General features: G+C 38.6%; 1 protein-coding gene across 4 annotated transcripts; it reads right to left on the bottom strand.

Annotated features, from left to right (window-relative positions):
• Nucleotides 1-71: 71 nt before the first annotated feature.
• On the bottom strand, nucleotides 72-23,855 carry chfr (checkpoint with forkhead and ring finger domains, E3 ubiquitin protein ligase). 4 transcript variants are annotated; one of them, XM_082553731.1, is made up of 18 exons: nucleotides 23,677-23,855; nucleotides 22,677-22,872; nucleotides 21,844-21,943; nucleotides 19,851-19,960; nucleotides 19,691-19,750; nucleotides 19,082-19,270; nucleotides 15,197-15,280; nucleotides 14,902-15,049; nucleotides 14,023-14,177; nucleotides 13,684-13,846; nucleotides 13,349-13,551; nucleotides 5,486-5,602; nucleotides 5,086-5,169; nucleotides 4,390-4,460; nucleotides 4,140-4,227; nucleotides 3,947-4,054; nucleotides 3,745-3,817; nucleotides 72-2,916 (listed from the first exon to the last, which is right to left on the bottom strand). In XM_082553731.1, exons 2-18 carry the CDS (start codon nucleotides 22,777-22,779, stop codon nucleotides 2,874-2,876), a joined length of 1,899 nt encoding a protein of 632 aa, XP_082409857.1. In that variant the 5' UTR covers nucleotides 22,780-22,872; nucleotides 23,677-23,855; the 3' UTR covers nucleotides 72-2,873. The 4 variants fall into 4 exon arrangements, with proteins under 4 accessions (XP_082409857.1, XP_082409858.1, XP_082409859.1 ...); XM_082553732.1 differs by having other exon boundaries at nucleotides 22,677-22,818; XM_082553733.1 differs by having other exon boundaries at nucleotides 19,112-19,270; nucleotides 23,677-23,854.
• Between the last annotated feature and the right edge of the window lie 1,331 nt (nucleotides 23,856-25,186).

The following is a 25,186-nucleotide window of genomic DNA, read 5'->3' as shown; positions in this document are numbered from 1 at the left end:
AGAATGAAGATTTGCACTGAAATCACATGTTCAAAGGTTACAGAAACTCAAAGTTAACAAAAGCAAGTCAGTTTTTCTTTCAGGTATCATTTTTTTTAATGGTAAAGATTAACAGCAAAATCAGATCCATACGCATTTTTCAAAGACAATTGTAGAATACAACAGTGTGAAGAGACTTCTCATAATGAAAACCAAACACTTTCTGCATGTGCCAAGTGCTGCTCACACTAGCAGTTGATTATAGTCCAGACTAATTGTTCAAATAGTGCATTGCAAATAGTTTTTAGGCATCCGAAAATTCGTTCATCTCTCGCACCGACAGATGTGCAGCTCTTAGCTGATGTTACTGTGACAGATGCCTGTTTGTTCCCACTTTCCTGGGAGCTGTGCTGAGGTAGAATGAAACCTGCCTCTTCCATACTGCTGAGCAGCTTGGTCCAGACTTTTGCACACAAAGTGAGTAAATATTTGCCTTAGTATACAACATAACAATCATTCCCCCCAAACACACACCATTCAAAGGAGAATGCAAAGCACTTCTCCAAAGTCCTCTAATACTAATTCCTGATTGGAGCGGCTTGGGACTGTTGTTGGCTTAGGGTCCCCAGATCTCCTGTAGGGAATAATTAAAACTCAGCCACTCTATCAGGGGATCGACCGGGCTTGTGCTGAGGGCCTGAGCTGCTGAGGAATGCTAACGTAGATGCACCATAACCGAGGGGGTAAAAGAAAGGACAAGAAACACCTAAACCACTAACGTAACAAATTCAAATCAGGAGCTCAGGCAGAGGCCAGGGAAACACCCCATTCACAATTCAATTTTTCTATCAGTACGCTAATGAAAACCTGATGATTCCCAAACGACACGTTTCATCCACATTAACCGCAGAAAATGTTAATCTTAATAAACCACACTCGAGCAACTGGTTCAAATTATCAAAGAGATTTTTTTCTTGGCTACTGCATTTCTCCTTCACATCTCAGTCTGGAATGGAAGTTTTCATGATTACTCATCAGAGTTTATGAGCCTTACTTATATCCCATACACTGGATACAGACAGTTTTCCCATGATGCTCGATATAACCCAGCAAAATAAAAATGAGCCGACAATATGTGCAAAGATTCTTAGCAGTAAAAAATAAACACTAAGATTTTTTTTTAGACTCAGTACGTTTTTGTTTTCTCTTCAAGTCAACTAAAATACTACATAAATGTAGAAAAACAATACCACCAGTGAACTCACACAAAATGTACTGGATGACAGCTAACACCTGCTTTAACAGCTTCTACATCATCCTCCAGCACTTTCTACAGTGACTCTAGGTAAAAGTCAACTAACAGACTACTCCTTCATCCTTGTATTTAAATATAAGGCCCCTATGAGTGTGCACGCTTAAATCTGGCCACACTAAATAAGGCCATAAGAGGCTGATTTGTCAACCTTTACAGTAGACATCAAAAGTTCTCTGTGCATGTTTGCATGCGTTTCTGACACTTGGGTGATGATGAACAAATGGTCACTGGATTCAATAGGACTTAACAGAATTTTGAACCACCAAACATGGTTATACTGCAAATGAAACAAAAACCAGCAGCTTTCTGTACCTGAGGAAAGAACCAGAGAAAAACTGGACAAAATCCAACAAAGTCAACTAAGGTAAGCCTTAATAACACGTAGCTGCAATCACTGCAAATGACAACTTTACAACAGAATGCACTGTTGTGTTTGTATTGGCACAACTGTTCAGTAACTACATGCTGCAGGAGCAGTATGTCAAACCTCCATGCTACTAAAGATTTAACTATTACTAGCTGCTTGGAGTGCAATCTATTTTTCCCTCTGTTCTACGCAACCGTGCATTTCATCACAGATTAGCCCTTCCCACGCATCTCTCGCCAGGCGCTCCTCCTACTATACTTTAATCACTTTGGAGATGATTATCCAGAGCAAAAGCACACAACAGAGGCCTCCAGGCCCTCTGGCAGTGTTACAACTCAATGATCCCCTACCCACAGACAAAGTCCTACACAGATATCACATGGGATTACAAATCTACACCATTATGTGAAAGCTGCTTATACATGGCTTTTCACCTTTGCCTGGGAACAGACTAATGCCCTTGTGAAAAAGACCCTTGGAGGTTGTGCATTTACATTTAATAATATTGTTTAAATTCAGCAGTTTTGGTTCTCTTGGCCCAATAAACATGATACAATTTCTGTTACTTAACACTACTCATCATTGTTTCCCCCTAATGACATCAACATATTTTCATCAGCATCATGTTGCAGGAAGCTCTGGATTCTACACCGAGTAAGAGAGCTAATGAACATCAATACACATAAGGGCTATTAAGCCTCAACTTACCCAGGCTAAGGGGGTACATAGAAAGCGCTTGTAAGCATGTATGGCTCTAATCCATACAGATTGCCTTATTCGCATTATTTTTTTGTTGCACATGCTGGAGGACAGATTTATTAGGGAGAACCTAATTACTTCACCTTACAAATAAATGAACTGCTCAGGCAAATAATAGCTGATTACCCGCTTATGGCAGATAATGTAAGAAAAACAGATGAGAATTTAAATGGCAGCATTGTGTAAATTATCTATTAAGGTCTTCACTCCGAGAAGCAGCGTCACACATTTCTGAACTCTGCAATTAATTCTATATGAATGTGCATAGTGTTACTGAAGAGACACCCTTGCCACTGCTGTACATAGAGACTTGATTGTAATATCTGACTGGGATTATTGCATAAAGCGGTTAGCAACAATGGATGCAAAAAGTGATTGTGCCTCCTCGAATGTACGAGATGTTCAGTTATGTCAATTTGACACGGCTGAGGGAAGACGAGCCACGCTGCTGCTTCAGCTCTTGAAACGCGTCTGCTCACAGATGTGGTTGAATTTCCTGAAATTAAAATAAAGAGGGGGGAAAAGTGGTGTAAGATTTGCTTGTAAAGGCAAATGTCAAATGAGGTGAGAGGAACTAAAACAAGCTGGCACAGATCTTTAAAACATGAAGAATTATATGGCAGTTTATACAAGGACTCCACCTAGTGGCAAGAGGAGTGAAAAACACCACGGTGTCTTGGAGCTCTAATGTTTTAATCGAGTGTAACGCACCGTTATACATCTTAACGCCATATTGAGAAACACTGCTACGTCTGCTAGACAGCCTGTGACAACACCATCAGGATCACTCAAAGATGCCACCATCTCCCAGCGTTTCCAACTGCACTAGAGCTGGGGTCATTAATCTGAGTTTCTGGGATAATTATCTTGTTATTTTAGGCAAATGGGACACTATTTTGTCAAGTGAATGCATTGTGCTTCCATATATTTATTACTAAAATAAATAAGTACTTGGCATTAGAGTATTAGTACCTAACCAAGCTGTAACTATTCAAAATAAGCGTATAAATGCATAGAAGCTGATCTGAAACGGCAAACAAACTCAATTTGCATAACGTTATCCATTTGACGTCCAATATACAATTATCATTATGCATGCATATCATATCAAATAGAAAAGCGGGGCACATATTAGTGTTACAGTGCATTTGCTTTGGGTTGCTGTGTGCAGTTGGGCTCCTTGGCATTATAATGATGACAACAATGACGGGCTTGCACTTCTTGCTGGTCAGCAGCTTTTTTTAATTAGATCTACTGACAGCAAGAAAAAATCTAAATGGCATTACATTACATAGTGTCAGCAACTTCAGTTTCACTGACTTACGCTGCATGATGCGCCTTCACCTGCGTGCGGCAGTTACGTCCCCAGTAACAGTCTGGACGAGACGTTACAGTAGCTGAAGACAGAATATTTAATGAGGTTAGTACAGCAAAGGTTTAGATATATTTAAAAAAAAGTTTAAAAAAAAAAAAAAAAAAGGAGCACTTGAACTTTTGTCACAAATTATTTAGTAGGATTTTCTGACCTGGCAATTCAGATGAAGGGATGTTCTGTCTGTATTTGTAGGCCAGCTCCTTGAAGGCTCGCAGGCCACAGCAGAAACACAGGATGGCGTTTGCAGAGATACGACAATCTGAGAGAAGATCGAGTGTTATTGCTCTGATTCTAAACAGCACTGTGTACAGTGCATCTGCAGCACTCACTTTCAGTGGACTCACCTGTCAGAAGGTAGTTTCCTTGCTGTAAACCCTGCAAAGAGTCCTTCAGCAGATCTTTCCAAGACTGCCCCCTGGAGGATAAGTAGTTCTGGTGGAAGGATGGAAAGAGTACATGCTGACATACAGGTCACAGGTTGTAAGATGACTGCATTTATTTGGTGCTTTACACCACTGCATTAACTATTGCACTGGAAATAAGTGGTCAACGAAAATACTGACTCATAAAACAATGGATACAAGTCCATCTTACCCGGAGGACCTCTGATTCGTAGTTATTGTTGTTCAGCGCACCATCCAGGCTTTTGTCAGTCAGGTTGAGGTCTGAAAAAATGCAAAGTGGATTTTAATTGTCAACATAATAATAACACTAATGAATTAGCTGATTCACAGTTCTCAGACCATTTCAAATTTTAATTTCAGAGTAAAAACAACAAACAGTTTTTGGAGAGTTTTTTTAAATGTGTTAAAAAGACAACAGTTGACAACAAAAAGGCTTTGAATGGGAATGAGTGCTGTTTTTCTTAAGGTAATGAATTTCAGATACTGTTCATCTGCTGCAAATACTGTGTTTTTACAGTATTGTGTAAAGCTCTTTAGGAGTAGTGCTTTATCTCAACTGTTTAGCTGCTACAGTACTGTACTTAATGAACTCTTATTATTGAAAAACATACCAGTTATAGTTTAATGCCTCTAATAATAATAATAATACATTTTCAGAGTGTTAGATCATACACTGTATTCACCATAAAATAATGCTACGTCTAGTGTTTAGGATTTTTGTAAACATAGTTCATATAATAGGAAAAAAGAAAAATACAAATATTGGATTTGGGCACTATTCAGGATTCAGTCCTTTCAATTAGAGGCCAAAACAAATCCCACAAGGGTGAAGGTTTACAGTGAACACAGGATATCCTGGAGCTATTTCGCTCAAACAGATACATACCACAGAATCGAGCCAGACAGCCCTGACAACCGATCCTCTGGCAACCCCAGTACATATGACAGAAAGGTCGTTGGCACAGCACACCTGCCAAAACACCACAAATCATCCATCTAAGGTGCAAAAAAATCTATTTATAGATATGATATGACTCACAAATTTGGAATTTATCCATCAGTCGATTCTATATAGAATACATACCACAAGGCTACATAAACAGAGCAGCCTTACACAGTCCACTGTGCACCGGCTTACAGTCTTGTATTATCTGACATGATCTCTTTGCATTTCACTATAGTTGCATGCAAATTTCTGAGTGACAGTCAAATCGTAGTCAATCATATTCAGTCAACGCAGACGTTACATTTCAGCAGACGGACTAACAGGTGTTGATGCCACTCACATTGTTGAGCAATAACCTGCTGGTTGCCGAGCTCGGCCCGTCTGTCTGGCATTGGCTGGAGGCAGCAGGTGCATATGAGATGGCAGCCCTGAGGGGGGCAGCGGTACTCCTGAGGAGCTGCAGGCAGGAAAGAAGTGTTGGACAAGAGCCAAGATGCAAAGATGTGTTAGCAAATCAGGAGAAATGTTGCTGTTGTGCTAAAGGGGGCTTTAACATGCACTGTCTGACCACACAATCATTCTTGTTTAACGCGTTTGGTGTTAGAGTGCCAACCACAAAGACGCCTATTTATTAGGGGTGCAACGATACACAAAATTCACGGTTCGGTTCGGTTCGATACTTTGGTGTCACGGTTCGATATTTTTTCGATACAAAAAAATGTTCATGCCTTTTTAATTTGTCATTTATTAAAATTATAAATATATATTTTAACTCAAAAGTACAGTTTTTAAATTTAATCCTAACCCTTGTGCGTGTTTTTTATTTTGACAGCGAATGCGCACCTGCGGACCACTTATGTGCAGCCCTGGTTATTTAGCTCGTCATATTGCAGCCACAGAAATTCTTTTGTCCATGAAACCATAAGGCTGCACTTTCTTTTTGCCTTATAGTCTGATTTGTCATAACTTCTCCGTTTTGTGGTAAGCTTTTCTTTGGCTGTCACTTCTTCACCCTGACCTGTCTTATTTGGCTCAGCAGAACTAAAATATATATCCTGCTGCTTTTACAGACGCACTCACATAAGCTCAGCGATTCTCTGCGCGATCAACCTCTCACATGTTTAAGCTTGCTGCGGGAGATTTCACTTGTCATGTTTGCATAGTAAGCTAACGATTAATAAGACGATGTCAGAGGAATTGGTGCACAAATTATCATCACTCACAGATCAGTGCTGTCGCTCTCTATACACAGTTCGCGAGATTGCAAAGTGAAAGCAAAAAAACAAGCGCAAATTCAAACGCGATTTCAATATGTCACATATTGACAGTGGCTCACCGATGCCAATGACATAATTACCCAGCTACATTTCTGAAAGAATGCAAAAGCATTGACATATATTTTTCTTCCTACAATAGCCCGACGGGCAGGGCAGAGATAGATTTTGGTAGCCCGACTGAAAAAATCGACTGGTGTCAAGCCAGCCTCCAATTCGAGACTTGCAGTCAAGCCAGCCTCCAGTTGATTTTACGTTCCCTGTGTTTTCAAAGTATTACGGGAATGGATGTGGAAACCAGATTTCAAAATAAAAGCCAACTTCGAGTGAATTAACAGATATGTTAAGAACATAATAACATATAATTTAGGCTTTTTTTTTTTTTTTAGAAACTCTAATGTTACATCTACATGACACAGCCTTGTACCCTAATTGTGCCCTGTCAAGGCCATCTTATTTTGGATTTCAAAGTAAAAGCCCTGTGAATCTTCATTTTTGAACTACTCTTTCAATGAATTCATAATGCTCTTAAAAGCAAAAGTCGTATTTCCAAATACTATTTGAACTTTGTATCAACACTTTCCAACCGCAGTCTTTTTCACAGTAATACCATATCAAATAAATTCTTTCTGATTTTGCTTTTCATAGTAATGGCCCTTTGAAATTGCCGATATTTGACTTAATCTCCTAACGATTCAAAATGCTCTAAAATGAAAAATTCTTGTTTCCACAGGGTAATTCCACTTTAGATCAACAGTATACAACCTCACAGTGATACCATATCAATATCAAGTCATTCTGATTTTGCTTTCAAAAATTAAAGCCTTTTCAAATTGTCCATACTTGACCTACCTTTCAGTGATTTCAAAATGCTCTAAAATGGAAAATTCCTGTTTCCACAGGGTAATTCCACTTTAGATCAACAGTATACAACCTCACGATGTTACCATATCAATATCAAGACATTCTGATTTTGCTTTCAAAAATAAAAGCCCTTTCAAATTGTCCATAATTGACCTAACTTTCAGTGATTTCAAAATGCTCTTAAATAGAATTTTGCTGTTTCCACAGGGTAATTCCACTTTAGATCAACAGTATACAACCTCACAGTGATACCATATCAATATCAAGTCATTCTGATTTTGCTTTCAAAAATTAAAGCCTTTTCAAATTGTCCATACTTGACCTACCTTTCAGTGATTTCAAAATGCTCTAAAATGGAAAATTCCTGTTTCCACAGGGTAATTCCACTTTAGATCAACAGTATACAACCTCACGATGTTACCATATCAATATCAAGACATTCTGATTTTGCTTTCAAAAATAAAAGCCCTTTCAAATTGTCCATAATTGACCTAACTTTCAGTGATTTCAAAATGCTCTTAAATAGAATTTTGCTGTTTCCACAGGGTAATTCCACTTTAGATCAACAGTATACAACCTCACAGTGATACCATATCAATATCAAGTCATTCTGATTTTGCTTTCAAAAATAAAAGCCTTTTCAAATTGTCCATAATTGACCTAACTTTCAGTGATTTCAAAATGCTCTAAAATGAAAAATTCTTGTTTCCACAGGGTAATTCCACCTTAGATCAACAGTATACAACCCCACAGTGACACCATATCAATATCAAGTCATTCTGATTATGCCTTCCAAATTAAAAGCCTTTTCAAATTGTCCATAATTGACGTAACTTTCAGTGATTTCAAAATGCTGTAAAATGGAAAATTCCTGTTTCCACAGGATAATTCCACCTTAGATCAACAGTATACAACCCCACAGTGACACCATATCAATATCAAGTCATTCTGATTATGCCTTCCAAAATAAAAGACTTTTCAAATTGTCCATAATTGACCTAACTTTCAGTGATTTCAAAATGCTCTTAAATAGAATTTTGCTGTTTCCACAGGGTAATTCCACTTTAGATCAACAGTATACAACCTCACAGTGATACCATATCAATATCAAGTCATTCTGATTTTGCTTTTCATAGTAATGGCCCTTTGAAATTGCCGATATTTGACTTAATCTTCTAACGATTCAAAATGCTCTAAAATGAAAAATTCTTGTTTCCACAGGGTAATTCCACTTTAGATCAACAGTATACAACCTCACAGTGATACCATATCAATATCAAGTCATTCTGATTTTGCTTTCAAAAATTAAAGCCTTTTCAAATTGTCCATAATTGACCTACCTTTCAGTTATTTCAAAATGCTCTAAAATGGAAAATTCCTGTTTCCACAGGGTAATTCCACTTTAGATCAACAGTATACAACCCCACAGTGATACCATATCAATATCAAGTTATTCTGATTTTGCTTTCAAAAATAAAAGCCCTTTCAAATTGTCCACAATTGACCTAACTTTCAGTGATTTCAAAATGCTCTAAAATGGAAAATTCCTGTTTCCACAGGATAATTCCACTCTGTATTTACAGTATACAACCCCACAGTGACACCATATCAATATCAAGTCATTCTGATTATGCCTTCCAAAATAAAAGACTTTTCAAATTGTCCATAATTGACCTAACTTTCAGTGATTTCAAAATGCTCTTAAATAGAATTTTGCTGTTTCCACAGGGTAATTCCACTTTAGATCAACAGTATACAACCTCACAGTGATACCATATCAATATCAAGTCATTCTGATTATGCCTTCCAAAATAAAAGACTTTTCAAATTGCCAAGATACGACCTACTCTTTTAAAGATTTCAAAATGCTCTAAAAGTGAAAATTGCTGTTTCCACAGGATAATTTCACTTTAGGTCAACAGTATACAACCTCACGATGTTACCATATCAATATCAAGTCATTCTGATTATGCCTTCCAAAATAATGGCCTGTTGAAAATGCCCATAATTTACCTAACTTTCAGTGATTTCGGAATGCTCTAAAAAGGAAATTTTCTGTTTCCACAGAATAATTTCACTTTAAATCAACAGTATACAACCTCACGATGTTACCATGTCAATTTCAAGTCAGTCTGATTTTGCTTTTCAAAATAAAAGCTTTTTCAATTTGCCCATATATGACTTACTCTTGGAGCGAATTCAAAATGCTCTAAGATGGAAAATTGCTGTTTCCACAGCATAATTCCACTTTAGATCAATAGTATCCAACCCCACAGTGATACCATATCAATATCAAATCAGTCTGATGTTGCCTTCCAAAATAAAAGACTTTTCAAATTGCCGATATACGACCTACTCTTTTAAAGAATTCAGAACGCTCTAAAAATGAAACTTGCTCTTTCCACAGGATGAATCCATGTTAGATCAAAAGTGTACATCCACACCATGGTACTACTTCAATTTCAAGTCATTCTGATTTTGCCTTCCAAAATAATGGCCTGTTGAAAATGCCAATAACTTACCTAACTTTCAGTGATTTCGGAATGCTCTAAAAAGGAAATTTTCTGTTTCCACAGAATAATTTCACTTTAAATCAACAGTATACAACCCCACAGAGATACAATGTTAAGATCAAGTCACTCTGATTTTGCCTTCCAAAATAAAAGTATTTTCAAATTGCCCATAGACGACCTACTCGTTTAACGATTTCAAAATGCTCTTAAATTGAAAGATGCTGTTTCCACAGGATAATTCCACTTTAGATCAACAGTATCCAACCCGACAGTAAAACCATGTAAATTTCATGTTGGTCTGATTTCGAAAGATGTCATGGTTGGTTTGCAAGCTGTTTTGTAATTTCTTTATTTAGAATGACATCTTTCCACAGACTTAAAATATAAACGTACTATCAATTACAACCTAGTGGCAATTTCAGCTTCCTTTTACATCATCTTTATGATTCAATTCTGTCATAATCAATTGAGTCTGATTTTGCTTTTCAAAATGAAAACCCAATATGTGTTGAAACAGCAATTTTCATTTTTAAAACATTCTGAAATAATTGAAAGAGTATATCACATATGGACAAATTCGACGGGCCATTAATTTGAAAGGCGAAATCAGACCAACATAAAATTTACATGGTTTTACTGTCGGGTTGGATACTGTTGATCTAAAGTGGAATTATCCTGTGGAAACAGCATCTTTCAATTTAAGAGCATTTTGAAATCGTTAAACGAGTAGGTCGTCTACGGGCAATTTGAAAATACTTTTATTTTGGAAGGCAAAATCAGAGTGACTTGATCTTAACATCGTATCTCTGTGGGGTTGTATACTGTTGATTTAAAGTGAAATTATTCTGTGGAAACAGAAAATTTCCATTTTAGAGCATTCCGAAATCACTGAAAGTTAGGTAAATTATGGGCATTTTCAACAGGCCATTATTTTGGAAGGCATAATCAGAATTACTTGAAATTGATATGGTAACATCGTGAGGTTGTATACTGTTGACCTAAAGTGAAATTATCCTGTGGAAACAGCAATTTTCACTTTTAGAGCATTTTGAAATCTTTAAAAGAGTAGGTCGTATCTTGGCAATTTGAAAAGTCTTTTATTTTGGAAGGCATAATCAGAATGACTTGATATTGATATGGTATCACTGTGAGGTTGTATACTGTTGATCTAAGGTGGAATTACCCTGTGGAAACAAGAATTTTTCATTTTAGAGCATTTTGAATCGTTAGAAGATTAAGTCAAATATCGGCAATTTCAAAGGGCCATTACTATGAAAAGCAAAATCAGAATGACTTGATATTGATATGGTATCACTGTGAGGTTGTATACTGTTGATCTAAAGTGGAATTACCCTGTGGAAACAGCAAAATTCTATTTAAGAGCATTTTGAAATCACTGAAAGTTCGGTCAATTATGGACAATTTGAAAAGTCTTTTATTTTGGAAGGCATAATCAGAATGACTTGATATTGATATGGTGTCACTGTGGGGTTGTATACTGTTGATCTAAGGTGGAATTATCCTGTGGAAACAGGAATTTTCCATTTTAGAGCATTTTGAAATCACTGAAAGTTAGGTCAATTGTGGACAATTTGAAAGGGCTTTTATTTTTGAAAGCAAAATCAGAATGACTTGATATTGATATGGTATCACCGTGGGGTTGTATACTGTTGATCTAAGGTGGAATTACCCTGTGGAAACAGGAATTTTTCATTTTAGAGCATTTTGAAATCACTGAAAGTTAGGTCAATTATGGACAATTTGAAAGGGCTTTTATTTTTGAAAGCAAAATCAGAATGTCTTGATATTGATATGGTAACATCGTGAGGTTGTATACTGTTGATCTAAAGTGGAATTACCCTGTGGAAACAGGAATTTTCCATTTTAGAGCATTTTGAAATCACTGAAAGGTAGGTCAATTATGGACAATTTGAAAAGGCTTTTATTTTTGAAAGCAAAATCAGAATGACTTGATATTGATATGGTATCACTGCGGGGTTGTATACTGTTGATCTAAAGTGGAATTACCCTGTGGAAACAAGAATTTTTCATTTTAGAGCATTTTGAATCGTTAGGAGATTAAGTCAAATATCGGCAATTTCAAAGGGCCATTACTATGAAAAGCAAAATCAGAAAGAATTTATTTGATATGGTATTACTGTGAAAAAGACTGCGGTTGGAAAGTGTTGATACAAAGTTCAAATAGTATTTGGAAATACGACTTTTGCTTTTAAGAGCATTATGAATTCATTGAAAGAGTAGTTCAAAAATGAAGATTCACAGGGCTTTTACTTTGAAATCCAAAATAAGATGGCCTTGATAGTGACAGGGCACAATTAGGGTACAAGGCTGTGTCATGTAGATGTAACATTAGAGTTTCTAAAAAAAAAAAAAAGCCTAAATTATATGTTATTATGTTCTTAACATATCTGTTAATTCACTCGAAGTTGGCTTTTATTTTGAAATCCGGTTTCCACATCCATTCCCGTAATACTTTGAATACACAGGGAACGTAAAATCAACTGGAGGCTGGCTTGACTGCAAGTCTCGAATTGGAGGCTGGCTTGACACAAGTAAAAATCGCTAGCTCCAGGACGTCAGGCTAGCGATATTGCGAGCCCTGTATCTGATTGAGGAATCACTCATCTTTGGAAAAGAGAGTTTATTACAGAGAAATGTCTCTTTCCAAAATAAAAGCTATACTATCCGCTTCTTCTGGGCTATATTCTCAGCAGCATAAGGAGAATCATGTGCTAACAGCTGTCTAAGTGACTCGGCTAAAGTTAGTAGCATGCTTGTTGTTTTTGTCTTTGCACTAGGATGATGTCGGCGTAAATGTGCAGTCATATTCGTTGTGTTCCCACTAGTGCTTTCAGGTTAATCTCGTTGAAATGACCTTAACGCCACAACACAGCAAATCTCCGTTAACGAGCTACCGCCAATCGCCCCGTGCTTGGGGCTAGACGGCCAACACGTTAACGAGCTAACTGCGCTAACACACTAGTTCCCACCAATGTAATTGAGCATTGCATGGCACATCCAACATACTGTTTTACTTTAGTCCATGACGCGCTTACCTTCAGGGTCATACGTCACATGAAAACCAAAATAATTCCAAATGCCAGATCTGAATGAGGGTGGGGGAGGTCCATGTTGCAAGGAGAGCTTAACTTCTGTCTTGCTAGCTTGCCCTGCGCTCTTCCTTCTGACTATGCTGTCTGTGTGGAGCGCTCAGTGGATCTGCGCTCGACAGTGCAGCCTAGGCGGAGTAGTCGAACGCAGAGTCACTGAGCGCTCCACACAGACAGCATCGTCAGAAGGAAAGTTGATAAAATAAATTACAAATGTTGTATTGTTCGATACATATGCGTACCGAACCGAAAGCACTGTATCGAACGGTTCAATATCGATACGAATATCGTTGCACCCCTACTATTTATGCCACTATTTACAGAAAAACAGACACAGTGGTGACACGACGGCATCTATAGCTGAGCAATAGCAGTTATTTTATTACATTTCCTAAAATCTTTGATTTTTCCTCTAACTTACACTCATTATTATTATCCGAGGATGTTGAGGGCATCTCTGCTGAGGCCTTTGCAGCCGCCTCCTCGCTAACTGGGTTGGGAGGTGGAGGCATAGGCTGTAGACTTGGCAGACCGGGGAACCAGTAGCTTGAGCTCGAAGCAAAGAGGAGCTGGTTCACATCACTCCTGTAGCCAGGACACTGTCTGCACATCACCAGAGGCTGACTGGAGACAAGGAGCCATCACAATAAGATTTTGTTCGCTACAACACCTATCTAAAATGATTTTACAGAAAAATATGATTTGAAACAACAGAAGAAACAAAACTACATGTCAGGTTTATTACTGATTTATTACCTGATATCTGAGGAGTCACTGTCATTATCAGAGAGCTCAAAGAGGTAATCTGAACTGCCCTCTTCATCAGAGAAAGAGCGCTCAACTTTTGGCTGCAACATGTCCTGAGTTATCTTGTTACGGCTGTCCATGCTTTTCAGGTCGTCCTCGCTGCGACACTTTTCTGTGGGACAGTTTGTTTAGAATGAGCTCATTAAGGAAATCAAGTAAAGTTAAGTGCGCCGATCTCTCGTGTTTCATCAATGGTACACAAAAAGACAAAAATCTGTGCAGGTTTACAGTGGCTGAGGGCAAAGAGCAAAATAAGACTTAAAAAAAAGGGGGGTCCACTGTGCACACCTGGATGCTGGATGAGGTAGGCCTCTACCAGGTTGTTGAGAATGTGGTTTTTATGAATCCTCTCCACAGGGCAGCGGCAGGTGGGGCAAAGGGAAGAGCGTTCCATCCAGCCAGAATAGCAGGCAGCACAGAAGACATGCATGCAAGGCTGCAAACTACAGGAAAAAAAGAAAAAACCAAACCCACACCTTTATTGGCATAGGATCAGACATTCCCAACAGCTGGAAGCTGCTAAACAGCTGGAAGCTGCAAAGAGATTAACCAGGTTCTACCATTTAATAATGATCCTAGTCATTGCTCCATGAGCATTGCTGGAGGTGAGGTAAATGAGGAAGCACCCCTGGTGAGACTTTCTACTTGGTTCCCACCATACTGCTCACTCACATCACTCTAAACACCTTGGACCAGGCACATAAAGGACTATTTCTACCGCCAATAGAAAGTATAGCTACTTGCTATCTACATGCAACTACTTTCATATCGCTGTAAACGACTACCATAGCTGCACTACACCTAGACAGGGTAATTTGCACCGTGCGGGTTTTACAGCTCCATCCAATGGCTTCATTTAGGGAAATGTGACCACCTGTTATTGTTCTTGGTTTCTACCTAAAGGCAGAAATTATAGCGATCTCATGCACACTGAGATACTGTTCAATTGTAATGGAAAGCGACTGAAATTGAGTAGTCTAGTTAAGTACCAGTAGAAAAGAGGCTAAAGCGAGCGACAGGTCAACACCCTGTGTGCTTTGTTTCAAGCTTGTTAGAATTGCACAAACACTATTTTTGCCACATATACTGTTGGGCAGAAGCAGACACCTTTTTTTTTAATTTTATTGTAACTTAAACATGAAAGGAAAAAGAAATAAATCAGGTCACCTGACACAGTCATGTAGCAGGTCCTGGCAGATAACACATGTCAAGCTTTCCTCCATCTTATCTGTCTTAGTCCCTTCTACTGGTGGTTTTGAGGAACTAACCACTTCTGGCCTTGAGCTGCATGGCACACCTAATTCATAAGATTTATCTGTAAACACAGTAGGTGCACATTATAAATCAGAACACACACAAAGCGTGAGATTAAAATGAAATGTGGCTTGGAACATGATGGCTCTGACAAAATCAGAGAAGTTAAGGGAATCTAGTTTAATCTCAAAGTAACATATTCATTAACCATCATCGGTTTTCCTCCTCTTGCTTGTTGGCTCCAGGTTTTCTGTTTCTTCCTCCTGTGTAGTGGTTGGATCGTTAGCTTGGCCTAATGAGACAAAAGAACAACAGTTGTGGGTCAAATAATGACTTCAATGCTCTAAACTACTTGTTTTTAATAGATAACAGATTACAACATTTTCCAATTAAGTTTAGTCTGGTCTAAATTTATTGGATCAACCAATACATGACTATCCATCCATCTCTCTCTCTTTATTTTTTTAGTGCAAGTGGAACATGAAAATTATACTGTAGACCGTTTTACAGCTGTATTTTAAATAATCCCACAAACTTTCAAGGATAAACAAAAGCAAACTACCAGACATTCAGTCAACTGTGGTTCAAGCAAATAAATAATACATAAATAAACAAATACAAATTCTGAGAAACACAAGAGCCGTATTATATAAACGAGGTGGCCAGTGAGGCTCGTATATGGATCAGCTGTGCTACTTGACCAGAAACCTGATGTGGTAGCAAAGTATGACACCAGTGTCCAGTTTACTAAATCCATTTATTTTTGACGTAAGCATTGTTCTGTAATGTTGCCGAGATCACATTTGCAGTTAAGTGCATTTAGTGGTGGTGAGCGCAACTTTATGTGTTTGTAGGAGTCTTTAATCCCATCAAACTTCAGACACGCTGGTCGGCACTGCAGCTCTATGTTAAAACACATATCAACTCCAAGTGCTCTAACCTACAACAAACGTGTCATGCTGAAAAAATAAACAGCACTTACTTACCAACCTGTTGGAAACAAATGATACCAACCTGGCTTTTTGTGAAACTTTCAGACTGTTCTCTTTTTAAAATCACGTTTATTCATTTTAAATCAGGTAAGTTATTTTGAGTGTGAACACAAGGTACCAGCAGCCCAGCTGTCTAAGCTGGTGTAAGATAAGGAACATTTACTTAGTTTGAATTAAAAAAATAAAATAAAGTCATATTGTGAGGTTCTATTGAGCAGACAGTGTCACTTGGTAATCTGTGACCAGCTAACATGGTTGTGTGTCCCGAATAATGAGCAGGTGTTAAACAGCTGAGGGTGTACAAGATGTATGCAGGTAACACAAGTGTTTCCATGGAGCTGATCTGTTAGCCTAACCTGATATGACCAACTATTCCAGCCACGTGATTGGTTCAGCATGGTATTATTCTCATTGGCCTTTTGTGTTCTGGCAAAACATGGATGAAATGACTTCTATTGACCATGTATCATAACTCTGCTGAGGATAGCTTCTTTTACCATAATCATCTTTGTTTATTTACTGCAGAGAGTGACTGTAAAGAAAATGGCACCGTACCAGCAGAGTACTCTGAACCTAAGATTTCAAGATTGAGAAACAAATCAATACACAAAGCAGATGAAAGCAGACAGAAATGGCAGTTAAACACCGGGCCAGATATAATCAATAATGACCAGCTGGACACGTGCCAAACAATAAAGCTGAATTAGCGTAAAGTTCAGTATTGATCAGCTGTAAATCATCTTCTTCCCTCACTAACTGTAATCAGAGTTTCAAAAAGCAGCACAGAGTCCTCACAGCTCACTGTCTGCTCCTCTACAGCAGTTAATCATCTGTCACACTGTCAAAACACATGAGCTGGTGGTACCAATTTATGTCAGAACAATTACATTATTATTATTCTCAATATTCATTTCTACAACTATATTTTACTAAACACCTGCAATATTATAATTTTTTAAAGCAATAACAACCAGACTTTAGACAGCTAAAACAAACTACACAGGGACTATATTACTATAACCTATTTGGTGGCTGCCTTCCAGAGGAATTAGAGAAATTGGGAAAATGGGAATGCCAGTTTTAGTCCACGTTTATTGGACTCTCTCCATCAAAGAGCTGAAGCTACATGTGGAACAAAAGCAGGAGAAAACTGCTCACATTGCTCTGCTCAGAAGTACAGAAAGCCACCAAATAGCATCTCTACTGCTCAGCAATTAACACATATTTTACTTGTCTCATCTGGAGAAAATAGTATTGTTGTCTTTCTAAGGAGTTCCCTGCAACAAACTTCTGAGAGCCATGACCACAGAACACTATTCCCACCAAAGCAATCTAAAGATCCTGTAGTTAGTCCATGCAGCAGGCACAAGGGGCTTTGTATACCTCAAATGCAGAGTGTACCGGGGATTTATCTGAAACACACTTTTATTAAACGCTGCCATTTTTCCTAATAGAGATGCACCGATTGACCAATTTTCAGTGTTCTGAGTCAGACCAACCGGCTGGTCACCCTCCCATATATCAGATGCTCAACACACACTCACAGCAGCCACAAGCTAACATGTGAAAACATGAAGTTTGGTAAAGCATGAAAATATTCTTAACAGCAAACCTGATCAGACGCTGAAATCACCTTCCCTCATTAACATGGAAATTTAAAAACACGCTAACAAGAATAAAGTGGCTAAAGGTAAAAATATCTCCAGCTCAAAGCCACAAACCAGTATGAGCCTTCAGTATGAAAAAAAGCAGTTAGAAGTAGAAAACTGTGACGAGTGGAAAGAAGAACAAGGCTGATGTTATAAAAATACTAGAAAATGATGTGAGAACATGGCATTCGTCATTTTTTATGAATCTGTTGCACCTGTGTTTGGTTGGTAAGGTAAATTATATCAGATTCAGGCAGGTATAGCAGCTCATCTCCATTTAATTATCTGTCCCTCCTTCCAGTAGCAGAAGCTTTCACTGTAGCTGTTTGAGTGAGAGAAAATCTCGTAACTTACTGCAGTTTAGGGGAATTTATAAAGTGCACCTATAATTTCTAATTAACTGGTCATGTGTAAACAGCCTGATGTCTTATTCTAAATTCCTCACATTAGCCCTTTTAATATTTTACAGTGTAGAAATGTTGTAATTGATGACCCATCCTGTGAGATCAATTAGATACATTTCCTGAAACACCAACACAAAGACTGTCCTCCAGCTTTACTGATCTCACTTGGAGTAAATACAAAGCAAAAAGAATAGAATTTCAACTTCAATACTTATATATCACTGATAAACCATTTCTGAGGTCATGGGGGGTTATTATTTATTAAAAGATAACTACAAACATGTGAATGTGGTGCTTTTTGTTTTGTCAGAAGTTGCAACACTTGAGTTTCTCATCTTAATGTTCTTTGATTTAAAGCTGAAATATTTTGAAACAGCGTTCCATCAGTTTCTTTATGCACCAAAACCGCTCAGAGAGACTCTGCACTTGTTTTTAACACCAAATCCAAACAAGTAACCGGAGCAAATGAGAAAATTAAAATAAGAAGACAGCGCAGTGAGTGAATGAGTAGGCGAGGCAACGTGTCCCACTGCAGTGAGTGTGTCAGCTTGCTGTCTGACAGAAGAGTGGGCGAGAAAGCGCAGGTGCTATCAGTGTTCAGTGCTGTGTCAAATCTGTATTTAGGTATTGTAATATTTCAGAAAAAAATGCTTTTTGTGTTTGGCCCTGGAGCAGGTCATCTATTAATCGGAAGGTTGGTGGTTCGACCGCTGGCTGCTAAAGTCTGCATGCCAGAGCATATCCTTGGGAAGGCTGCTCCTGGATCATCACAATGTTAGCTAGAAAGCACTTGGACATACAAAGGAGTGCTTGTGTGAATGAAGCATGTTGTATAAAGAGCTCAAGTGTTCAAGTAGAGTAGAAACATGCTATATAAGAAGCGGCCCATTTATCATTTCATTCAAAAGACGTGGCTGTTAACTCTTTTTCTATTTGAAGACGTAAAGTAATTTAGAGAAGCTCCAAACGGTAAATGTACATAATGTAAGACTTTAAAGAGTGATTTTTAATCTTATGAATACTCCCCGCTGTCCTTTTGCACACCAACCTTTTAAAAGTGCGTGAGTAGAGAACCCACCAGTCACAGGAGAGCCTGTGGTTGCCATGGCACCAGAAGAGTAAGCAGTCTCAATACAGAAGTGTGAAGCAGAGGTAGAGGGTTGAGGTTCCTCCTGAGTTGCATCCCGAGGAGCCTTTGAGAGCATTACAGGCTCTACAGAGAGGGCCATCTCTGAACCTGGAAGAGGAGGAGGACGGCTGTGGGCTGAAGTCTGAGTACAGAGTGGGAGATGACTAACAAAACAAACAGAAGTAAAGATCTACCGAGTTCAGCCACAACATTAAAATCACAGACAGATGAAGTGACTCGTTTTGATCGCGTTGCTTTTGTGTAATATGCTGCTGGTGAACAGTAGCCCATTGCATTCATGTAACTAAGTGGCATGTACCACCCACCAAGCACTGATACCGACCAGCTCTGGACACCACAGGACACTTTAAGGACAGGCAGGGCTCCCAGAAACTGAGTGTGTTTTGGTAGCACAAAGGGGTACCTTCACAACATTAGCCAGGTGGTTTTAATGTTGTGTGTTGTGGCTGGTTTGTGTAATTAGCTCCTTTTGACAAATTAACTGTGGGGAACTACTCAGGTACTCACCATAATTGTGTTGTGAAGCGGTTTGATCCAGTTTGATGGAGTGGTAAACATAGGCGATGTCTACAGGGTGGCAAGAGCACACAGCGTACGCGTTTTTGTCTTCATATACACACATACAAAATAATATATCATTGTTATAGTTCACAAATTCAAAACTCACTTTGTTCAGGTTCACTTTTCCTGTACACAAAGTAGATGACATCGCCATTCTGCAGCATGTGAGTTTGTTTCTTGACCAGTTTGGACATGTTGATCACTGTGCCATTAGTGCTACGGACAGACAGACATGATATTTAACTATACTGCTTATACTAGGGCTGCTCAATTAATCGAATTTTAATCACGATTACGATCTGGGCTTTCAACGATCATTAAAAATGACTGAGCCGATTATTAGCCCCTCCCTCGTGCTTTCCTCTCGCGCTGCTCCGTGTGACAAATCGAGCGCACCTCTCTGCGTTTCGAACACGTGTCACAACAATTAAGAGCAGCGGTCCCCAACCTTTTTTGCGCCACGGACCGGTTTATGCCCGACAATATTTTCATGGACCGGCCTTTAAGGTGTCGCGGATAAATACAACAAAATAAAACTAGTACCGGTACCGAAAAAAATTAGATTTATTCATAACACACGTGAAAAGACCCAGGAAAACGGAGTTAACGATAAAAACGATAACAAAATAACGCTGAAAACCCTGAAAACCATACATTTCACACCTGAGCCTCAACTCTCGCGGCCCGGTACCAAACGACTCACGGACCGGTACCGGTCCGAGGCCCGGGGGTTGGGGACCGCTGATTAAGAGGACCCGAGGGAAGCTCGGAAAGCTAAGCAGAAGTTATTTGGAGAGGAGAGTGACTGCTGTTGGTTGAAAAGAGAGGTAAAAAACTTCAGTGGTGTGGAAACATTATGGGTTGGCGGAGTCAGACGTGGGTCAAGTAGACATAGTGTGTAAACTTTGCTACGGTGTCGTAGCTGCACCACAGAGCAACACTGCAAAGTTCACTAAACATAGATGTTTACATTTTTCATTGATTTCTTATATTGCAAACATTTGCACTGTTATCAGTATTTGCACACTATTTTATATATATTTTTGACAATCTTTAAAGTCATTATTCAATACATTGTTATTGTTAAATATCGTCAAATAATCGAGATCTCAATATCAGTGAAAATAATCGTGATTATCATTTTTGCCATAATAGAGCAGCCCTAGCTTATACGTCTGCTTTACAAAGGGGCATTATGAACAAATACGAACTAATGCTCACCATGTCCCACTTAAATATTCAGTGTGTGAACTGTCCATTTTTGTACCAGGTAGTGAAGATGTGCATTTTTTTACAGCGGGGGAAAAAAAACTGATCCAGCAGAGTGATATTGTGGTCATATTGTATCAATACAGGCCTCCGTATATCAACACTTTATTAAATGAATTGAAAAATCTCTGAGAATAGAACAAGCAGTCATCTCATGTGCCACTATCCAAACAAACTTACATTAAATCAGCTCAACTGAAAAATCAACACTCTTATCTTGACAAAACTGCCTCCTAATAAACAACAGTTTTTGATTCCAAGGCGATTACACAGGTCACCTGATAAAAGGCAACCTTTCTGCAAACAGTCACAGTCTGACTTGTACTGACTGCAGTCACTCTCAGACAGACTGTCAAAAGTTTGCAAACAACTGCGGTCTAATTTATAAATGCCTACATGTTGCCATCAGTCTGAATGAGTCTTTGTTAATGAGCACATCTCGAGGGGACTCGATTCAGCTGGCTGCCAGCTGCTTGTATTCCTATAAAACAGGAAGGTGGCTTAATATATTGTTTAAAATCGCAAAATCCATAATAGGCTAGCAAGTTACGATGCTCTCAGATTAATGGAAAAAAGTGAATGACTGAAAAGGAGCTTTAAAGTGTATGCGTCTCCTTTTTCTTTTCCCTCTATCTCAGTAGGACATTCTCAACCTGGTGGTACACGTTTCTGATAACTCCCAGTGTCTTTTCAACCAACTTCTTCTAAGAGTTTTATTTCTACTCAACGGTGCAGCAGAGAGCTTATTATTTTTTATAATGATATTCAGTTTGGCCCACTGGGAAAACAAGCAAATGATATGAGTGGTACAAAAGTTCAGCCTGGAGTACCTCATGTCTTCAAGCCACACCAGCCCTGAGCTTTCATCTTTCACAATCTTGCAGTGCTCCCCTGAGACAAGTTTATTCGCTGGAAAGGAAAGATAACATCCTGGAAACAAAAAAATGAAAATTGCTATCATGAAAATATAGAAATTCCTAGTTTTTCTGCTTTTAAAAGCCCATCTCGAGAGAACATTATAGGTTATAAAAGGCACCTGTAAACCATTACAGCACAAACATATTTTTAAATCCCCCTCCACCAAACATTCTATAACAATGCTTCATTAATCCAATACTATCTATATTGAGTTTTTAATCTTTAGCCAAATTTAAGCCTTTAAAAACATCGCATGTTATACCTGAAATTGTGCTGCTGTGACATTTTTAAATCATTCACTGCCCAGACATAAGCAAACTAATTAAACCTAGCAGTTTTGCATTGCAAAAAGGCAGACCCCCAAAAAGCACTCGACAACAAAAGCAGACACAGGGGGAATTATAGACCTAACCTTTTCTTTAGTAAAAACCCAAACAAAAAAAAAAATCTACTTAATATTCTGCACGCATGTTCTCGATGGATGTCTTTTGTTCTCATCACAAGGGCCTGTCTAAGTTTGGTTCACTAAAAGAAAGCTTTGTGTTTTCAAGGGGGAGGTTTCAAAAGCTCCAGACACTGACAGCAACGTCTGCGCTCCTGACAGGACTGTCATTTGTTAATAGGCATCAGAAAATTAAGCGTTTCAAAACAAAAGGAGATAAAAACAAAGCAAAACAAACAAAAAAAATGCATTGAATTTAATGCCAATCGTTTCTCGTTCCCAAACACAGTCAAACTTAACCACCTTTTTTTCTGCCAACCGTGCATTCACTGTTGAACAGCATCACAGTTTCACTGGAGTCCACTTTGACAAGCTTCCCCCACGCTCGTCCTCTCCTACTGTCCATGTCCCAGGATGCGTTGTTGTGTTTCTTCCCCCCCTTTTTCTACAGAAGTTAAGAGAAAACAAGTTTCACTTTGGCGTTTTTTCAGGGGATTTCCTAGAAACATGGTAGCAGAGAGAAAGTGAAATTAAATTTCTGCCTATGATAAAATTACAAAGCTCTTTAATTTCTTCGTCACTCACACCAACTATTAACAGTTAGCAAGAAGCAAATGCTTACATTTAAAAACACTGGTGTTCTTATAGACACTAATAATAATTAGAAATTATTTTTTTCAGATTAACACACAAGAGCCATACGTCAACCCAGCATTTATTTTACTAAGCTTGTTTTTTGGGGTTTTTTTTTTTTTTATATTTTATCATTACTTTTTAAGCCGAATAATTCTTCGAACTGTGTTTATGAAGTCCTGTTAAACATATCTAGTTTTAAACATCATGTTTACGTGTAGGATGAGTTTACAAACAGACTAAACACGTTAGTGCAGAAATGCACATTATTACATCAGCGAAGCTACATTAAACTGAACGAATCTCTCATGAAGTTTGGTACGAAATGATGGGGGGAAGACCCCCCCTAACGACACTGGGCTTAGCTTGACATACGTGAGTTTGCCTGCTACATAGCTAAACTACTAGCTGACTATGCTCTGCTACATGTTAGGGGGGGAAAGGTTATTTCAACTGTCAGCTATCAAGGTGACAACTTCTTAAATACGAGGTGCGGCGAGTTACCAACACACACGTATACACACACAACTTCAATAATAAGCTAACGCGACTGCTAACATTAGCAGCCGTTCATATTTTGCGACCAAGACAAAAACGGTAGTTCTTCGGTGCGAGTACTAGCAATGTCTGTAACGTCGTTTATATGTCGTGTCGGAAACGGTTTCCCTACCGTCAAAAGCTTAGTTTGTTATCCCAGAAGCTGCGTGAAAACGAGCTTCTCCCGTTCATGTTCCAACTAGCTTCAGGCACAAGATGCACTTCCTGCCCAGCTTTGGGTTGACCGTCATCAGCTGATGGAGGAGGGGCACGTCGTGGATTCACTGGGTTCAACTTCCCACAGACTGCGCGTCTCCTCTGGTATCAATACGACACCAAGTAAAAACAGGGCCAGTATTTCCAATACAGATACTTTACTTTTATTATATAAAGGCAGCTTATGTAGGTGAGAGCAGCGTGTCACGATTTAGGAGGCGAATTATCATCAATTTGCAAATTCTGAACACATTTTAATGACCACCAAGTCCCTGCGATTTTTTCTATCCCACAATTCTTGGTTAACACAACAAAACACATCTTTCAGCTTTTCATGGGTTTGAAACCGAGATTTTTTAGAGAGCTGGAATACAAATGGTAATGTAAATATTTTTGATTGTTTAAGTTACTGTAGGCTATAAATAAAACAGATGTAACAATCAACACAAAAAGGCTCATTTGAGGCTTATTTTTCCTTTCCAAAAAAAAACAAAACAAAAAACCAGAAGGCTGTTTTGATGAAAAGTATTGATCCTAGTATTGATCTGACACCAATACCAGCGGTGGTATCTATAGAATCAATATTTGGATTGATCTGCCCACCTCTGGGTTCTAGATGAGATACTCCTCCCCCCCCCCCCCTTATACGCACACTTAGAGCTGAAGCACCTGGCTGTCCTCCACTGCTGACAGGTAACGATGAGGAGGTAGATAAAGTACTCCAGACATTTCTGGTCTTCCAAAGTTGAATGCTGCAGGCTTGAGTAATGAAAATGTTCCAGCTCGACTCTAAATGTAATTTTTGCAAACCAAATGTCTTGGCTTCGTACCGCCGCACCTGTACATGCTCAAATACTGGACTGTCAGAAATACATGAATCAATATGGATTTGTGGGCCTTTGTGTTTCACTTAGTTCCAGCAGATATTTCCAGTAAGTAAATCTGTTTATTCCATTCAGTCCTTAAAGTTTTCAAAACAATAACTGGGATTTGAAGAGGGGCTGGTGATAAGCTCCAAAACAGCTTCACAGCGGACTTTGTAGCGAGGTTATTTTGTTGTTAACAACACAGGAACAGTCTCTGCATGAATATGCAAAACCTATCCCTCAAGCTATTATAAACAAGACAGCATGACAGACAAAAATATTTTCCCCATTAAAATTAAAAGGCTGTTAAATTTCCTGAGTCCCCACATGAAGTATTTTTTTGCATGCCTTTGTGTTTTGCCTTATAGAGCTGTCATATTTTGCTGCATCACCAGCTTGTAAACATCCCAGAATCAGCAAAACCTCAGCCAATTCTTTATGTCACTCACTAAATAGATTTAGATATGTTTTTGCACACTGACACATTTTTCCTGCTAAATTTGACCTCTGTGCACACCACAGTGGATTTTAAATCAAACACTCAACATCCTTTTAGCTTTA

This window comes from Aulonocara stuartgranti (assembly GCF_965226115.1).
Source record: "Aulonocara stuartgranti genome assembly, chromosome: 12".
Classification (NCBI taxonomy): domain Eukaryota; kingdom Metazoa; phylum Chordata; class Actinopteri; order Cichliformes; family Cichlidae; genus Aulonocara; species Aulonocara stuartgranti.
The sequence above is the reverse complement of the archived record's forward strand: the minus strand, read 5'-3'. Positions and strand labels throughout refer to the sequence as shown.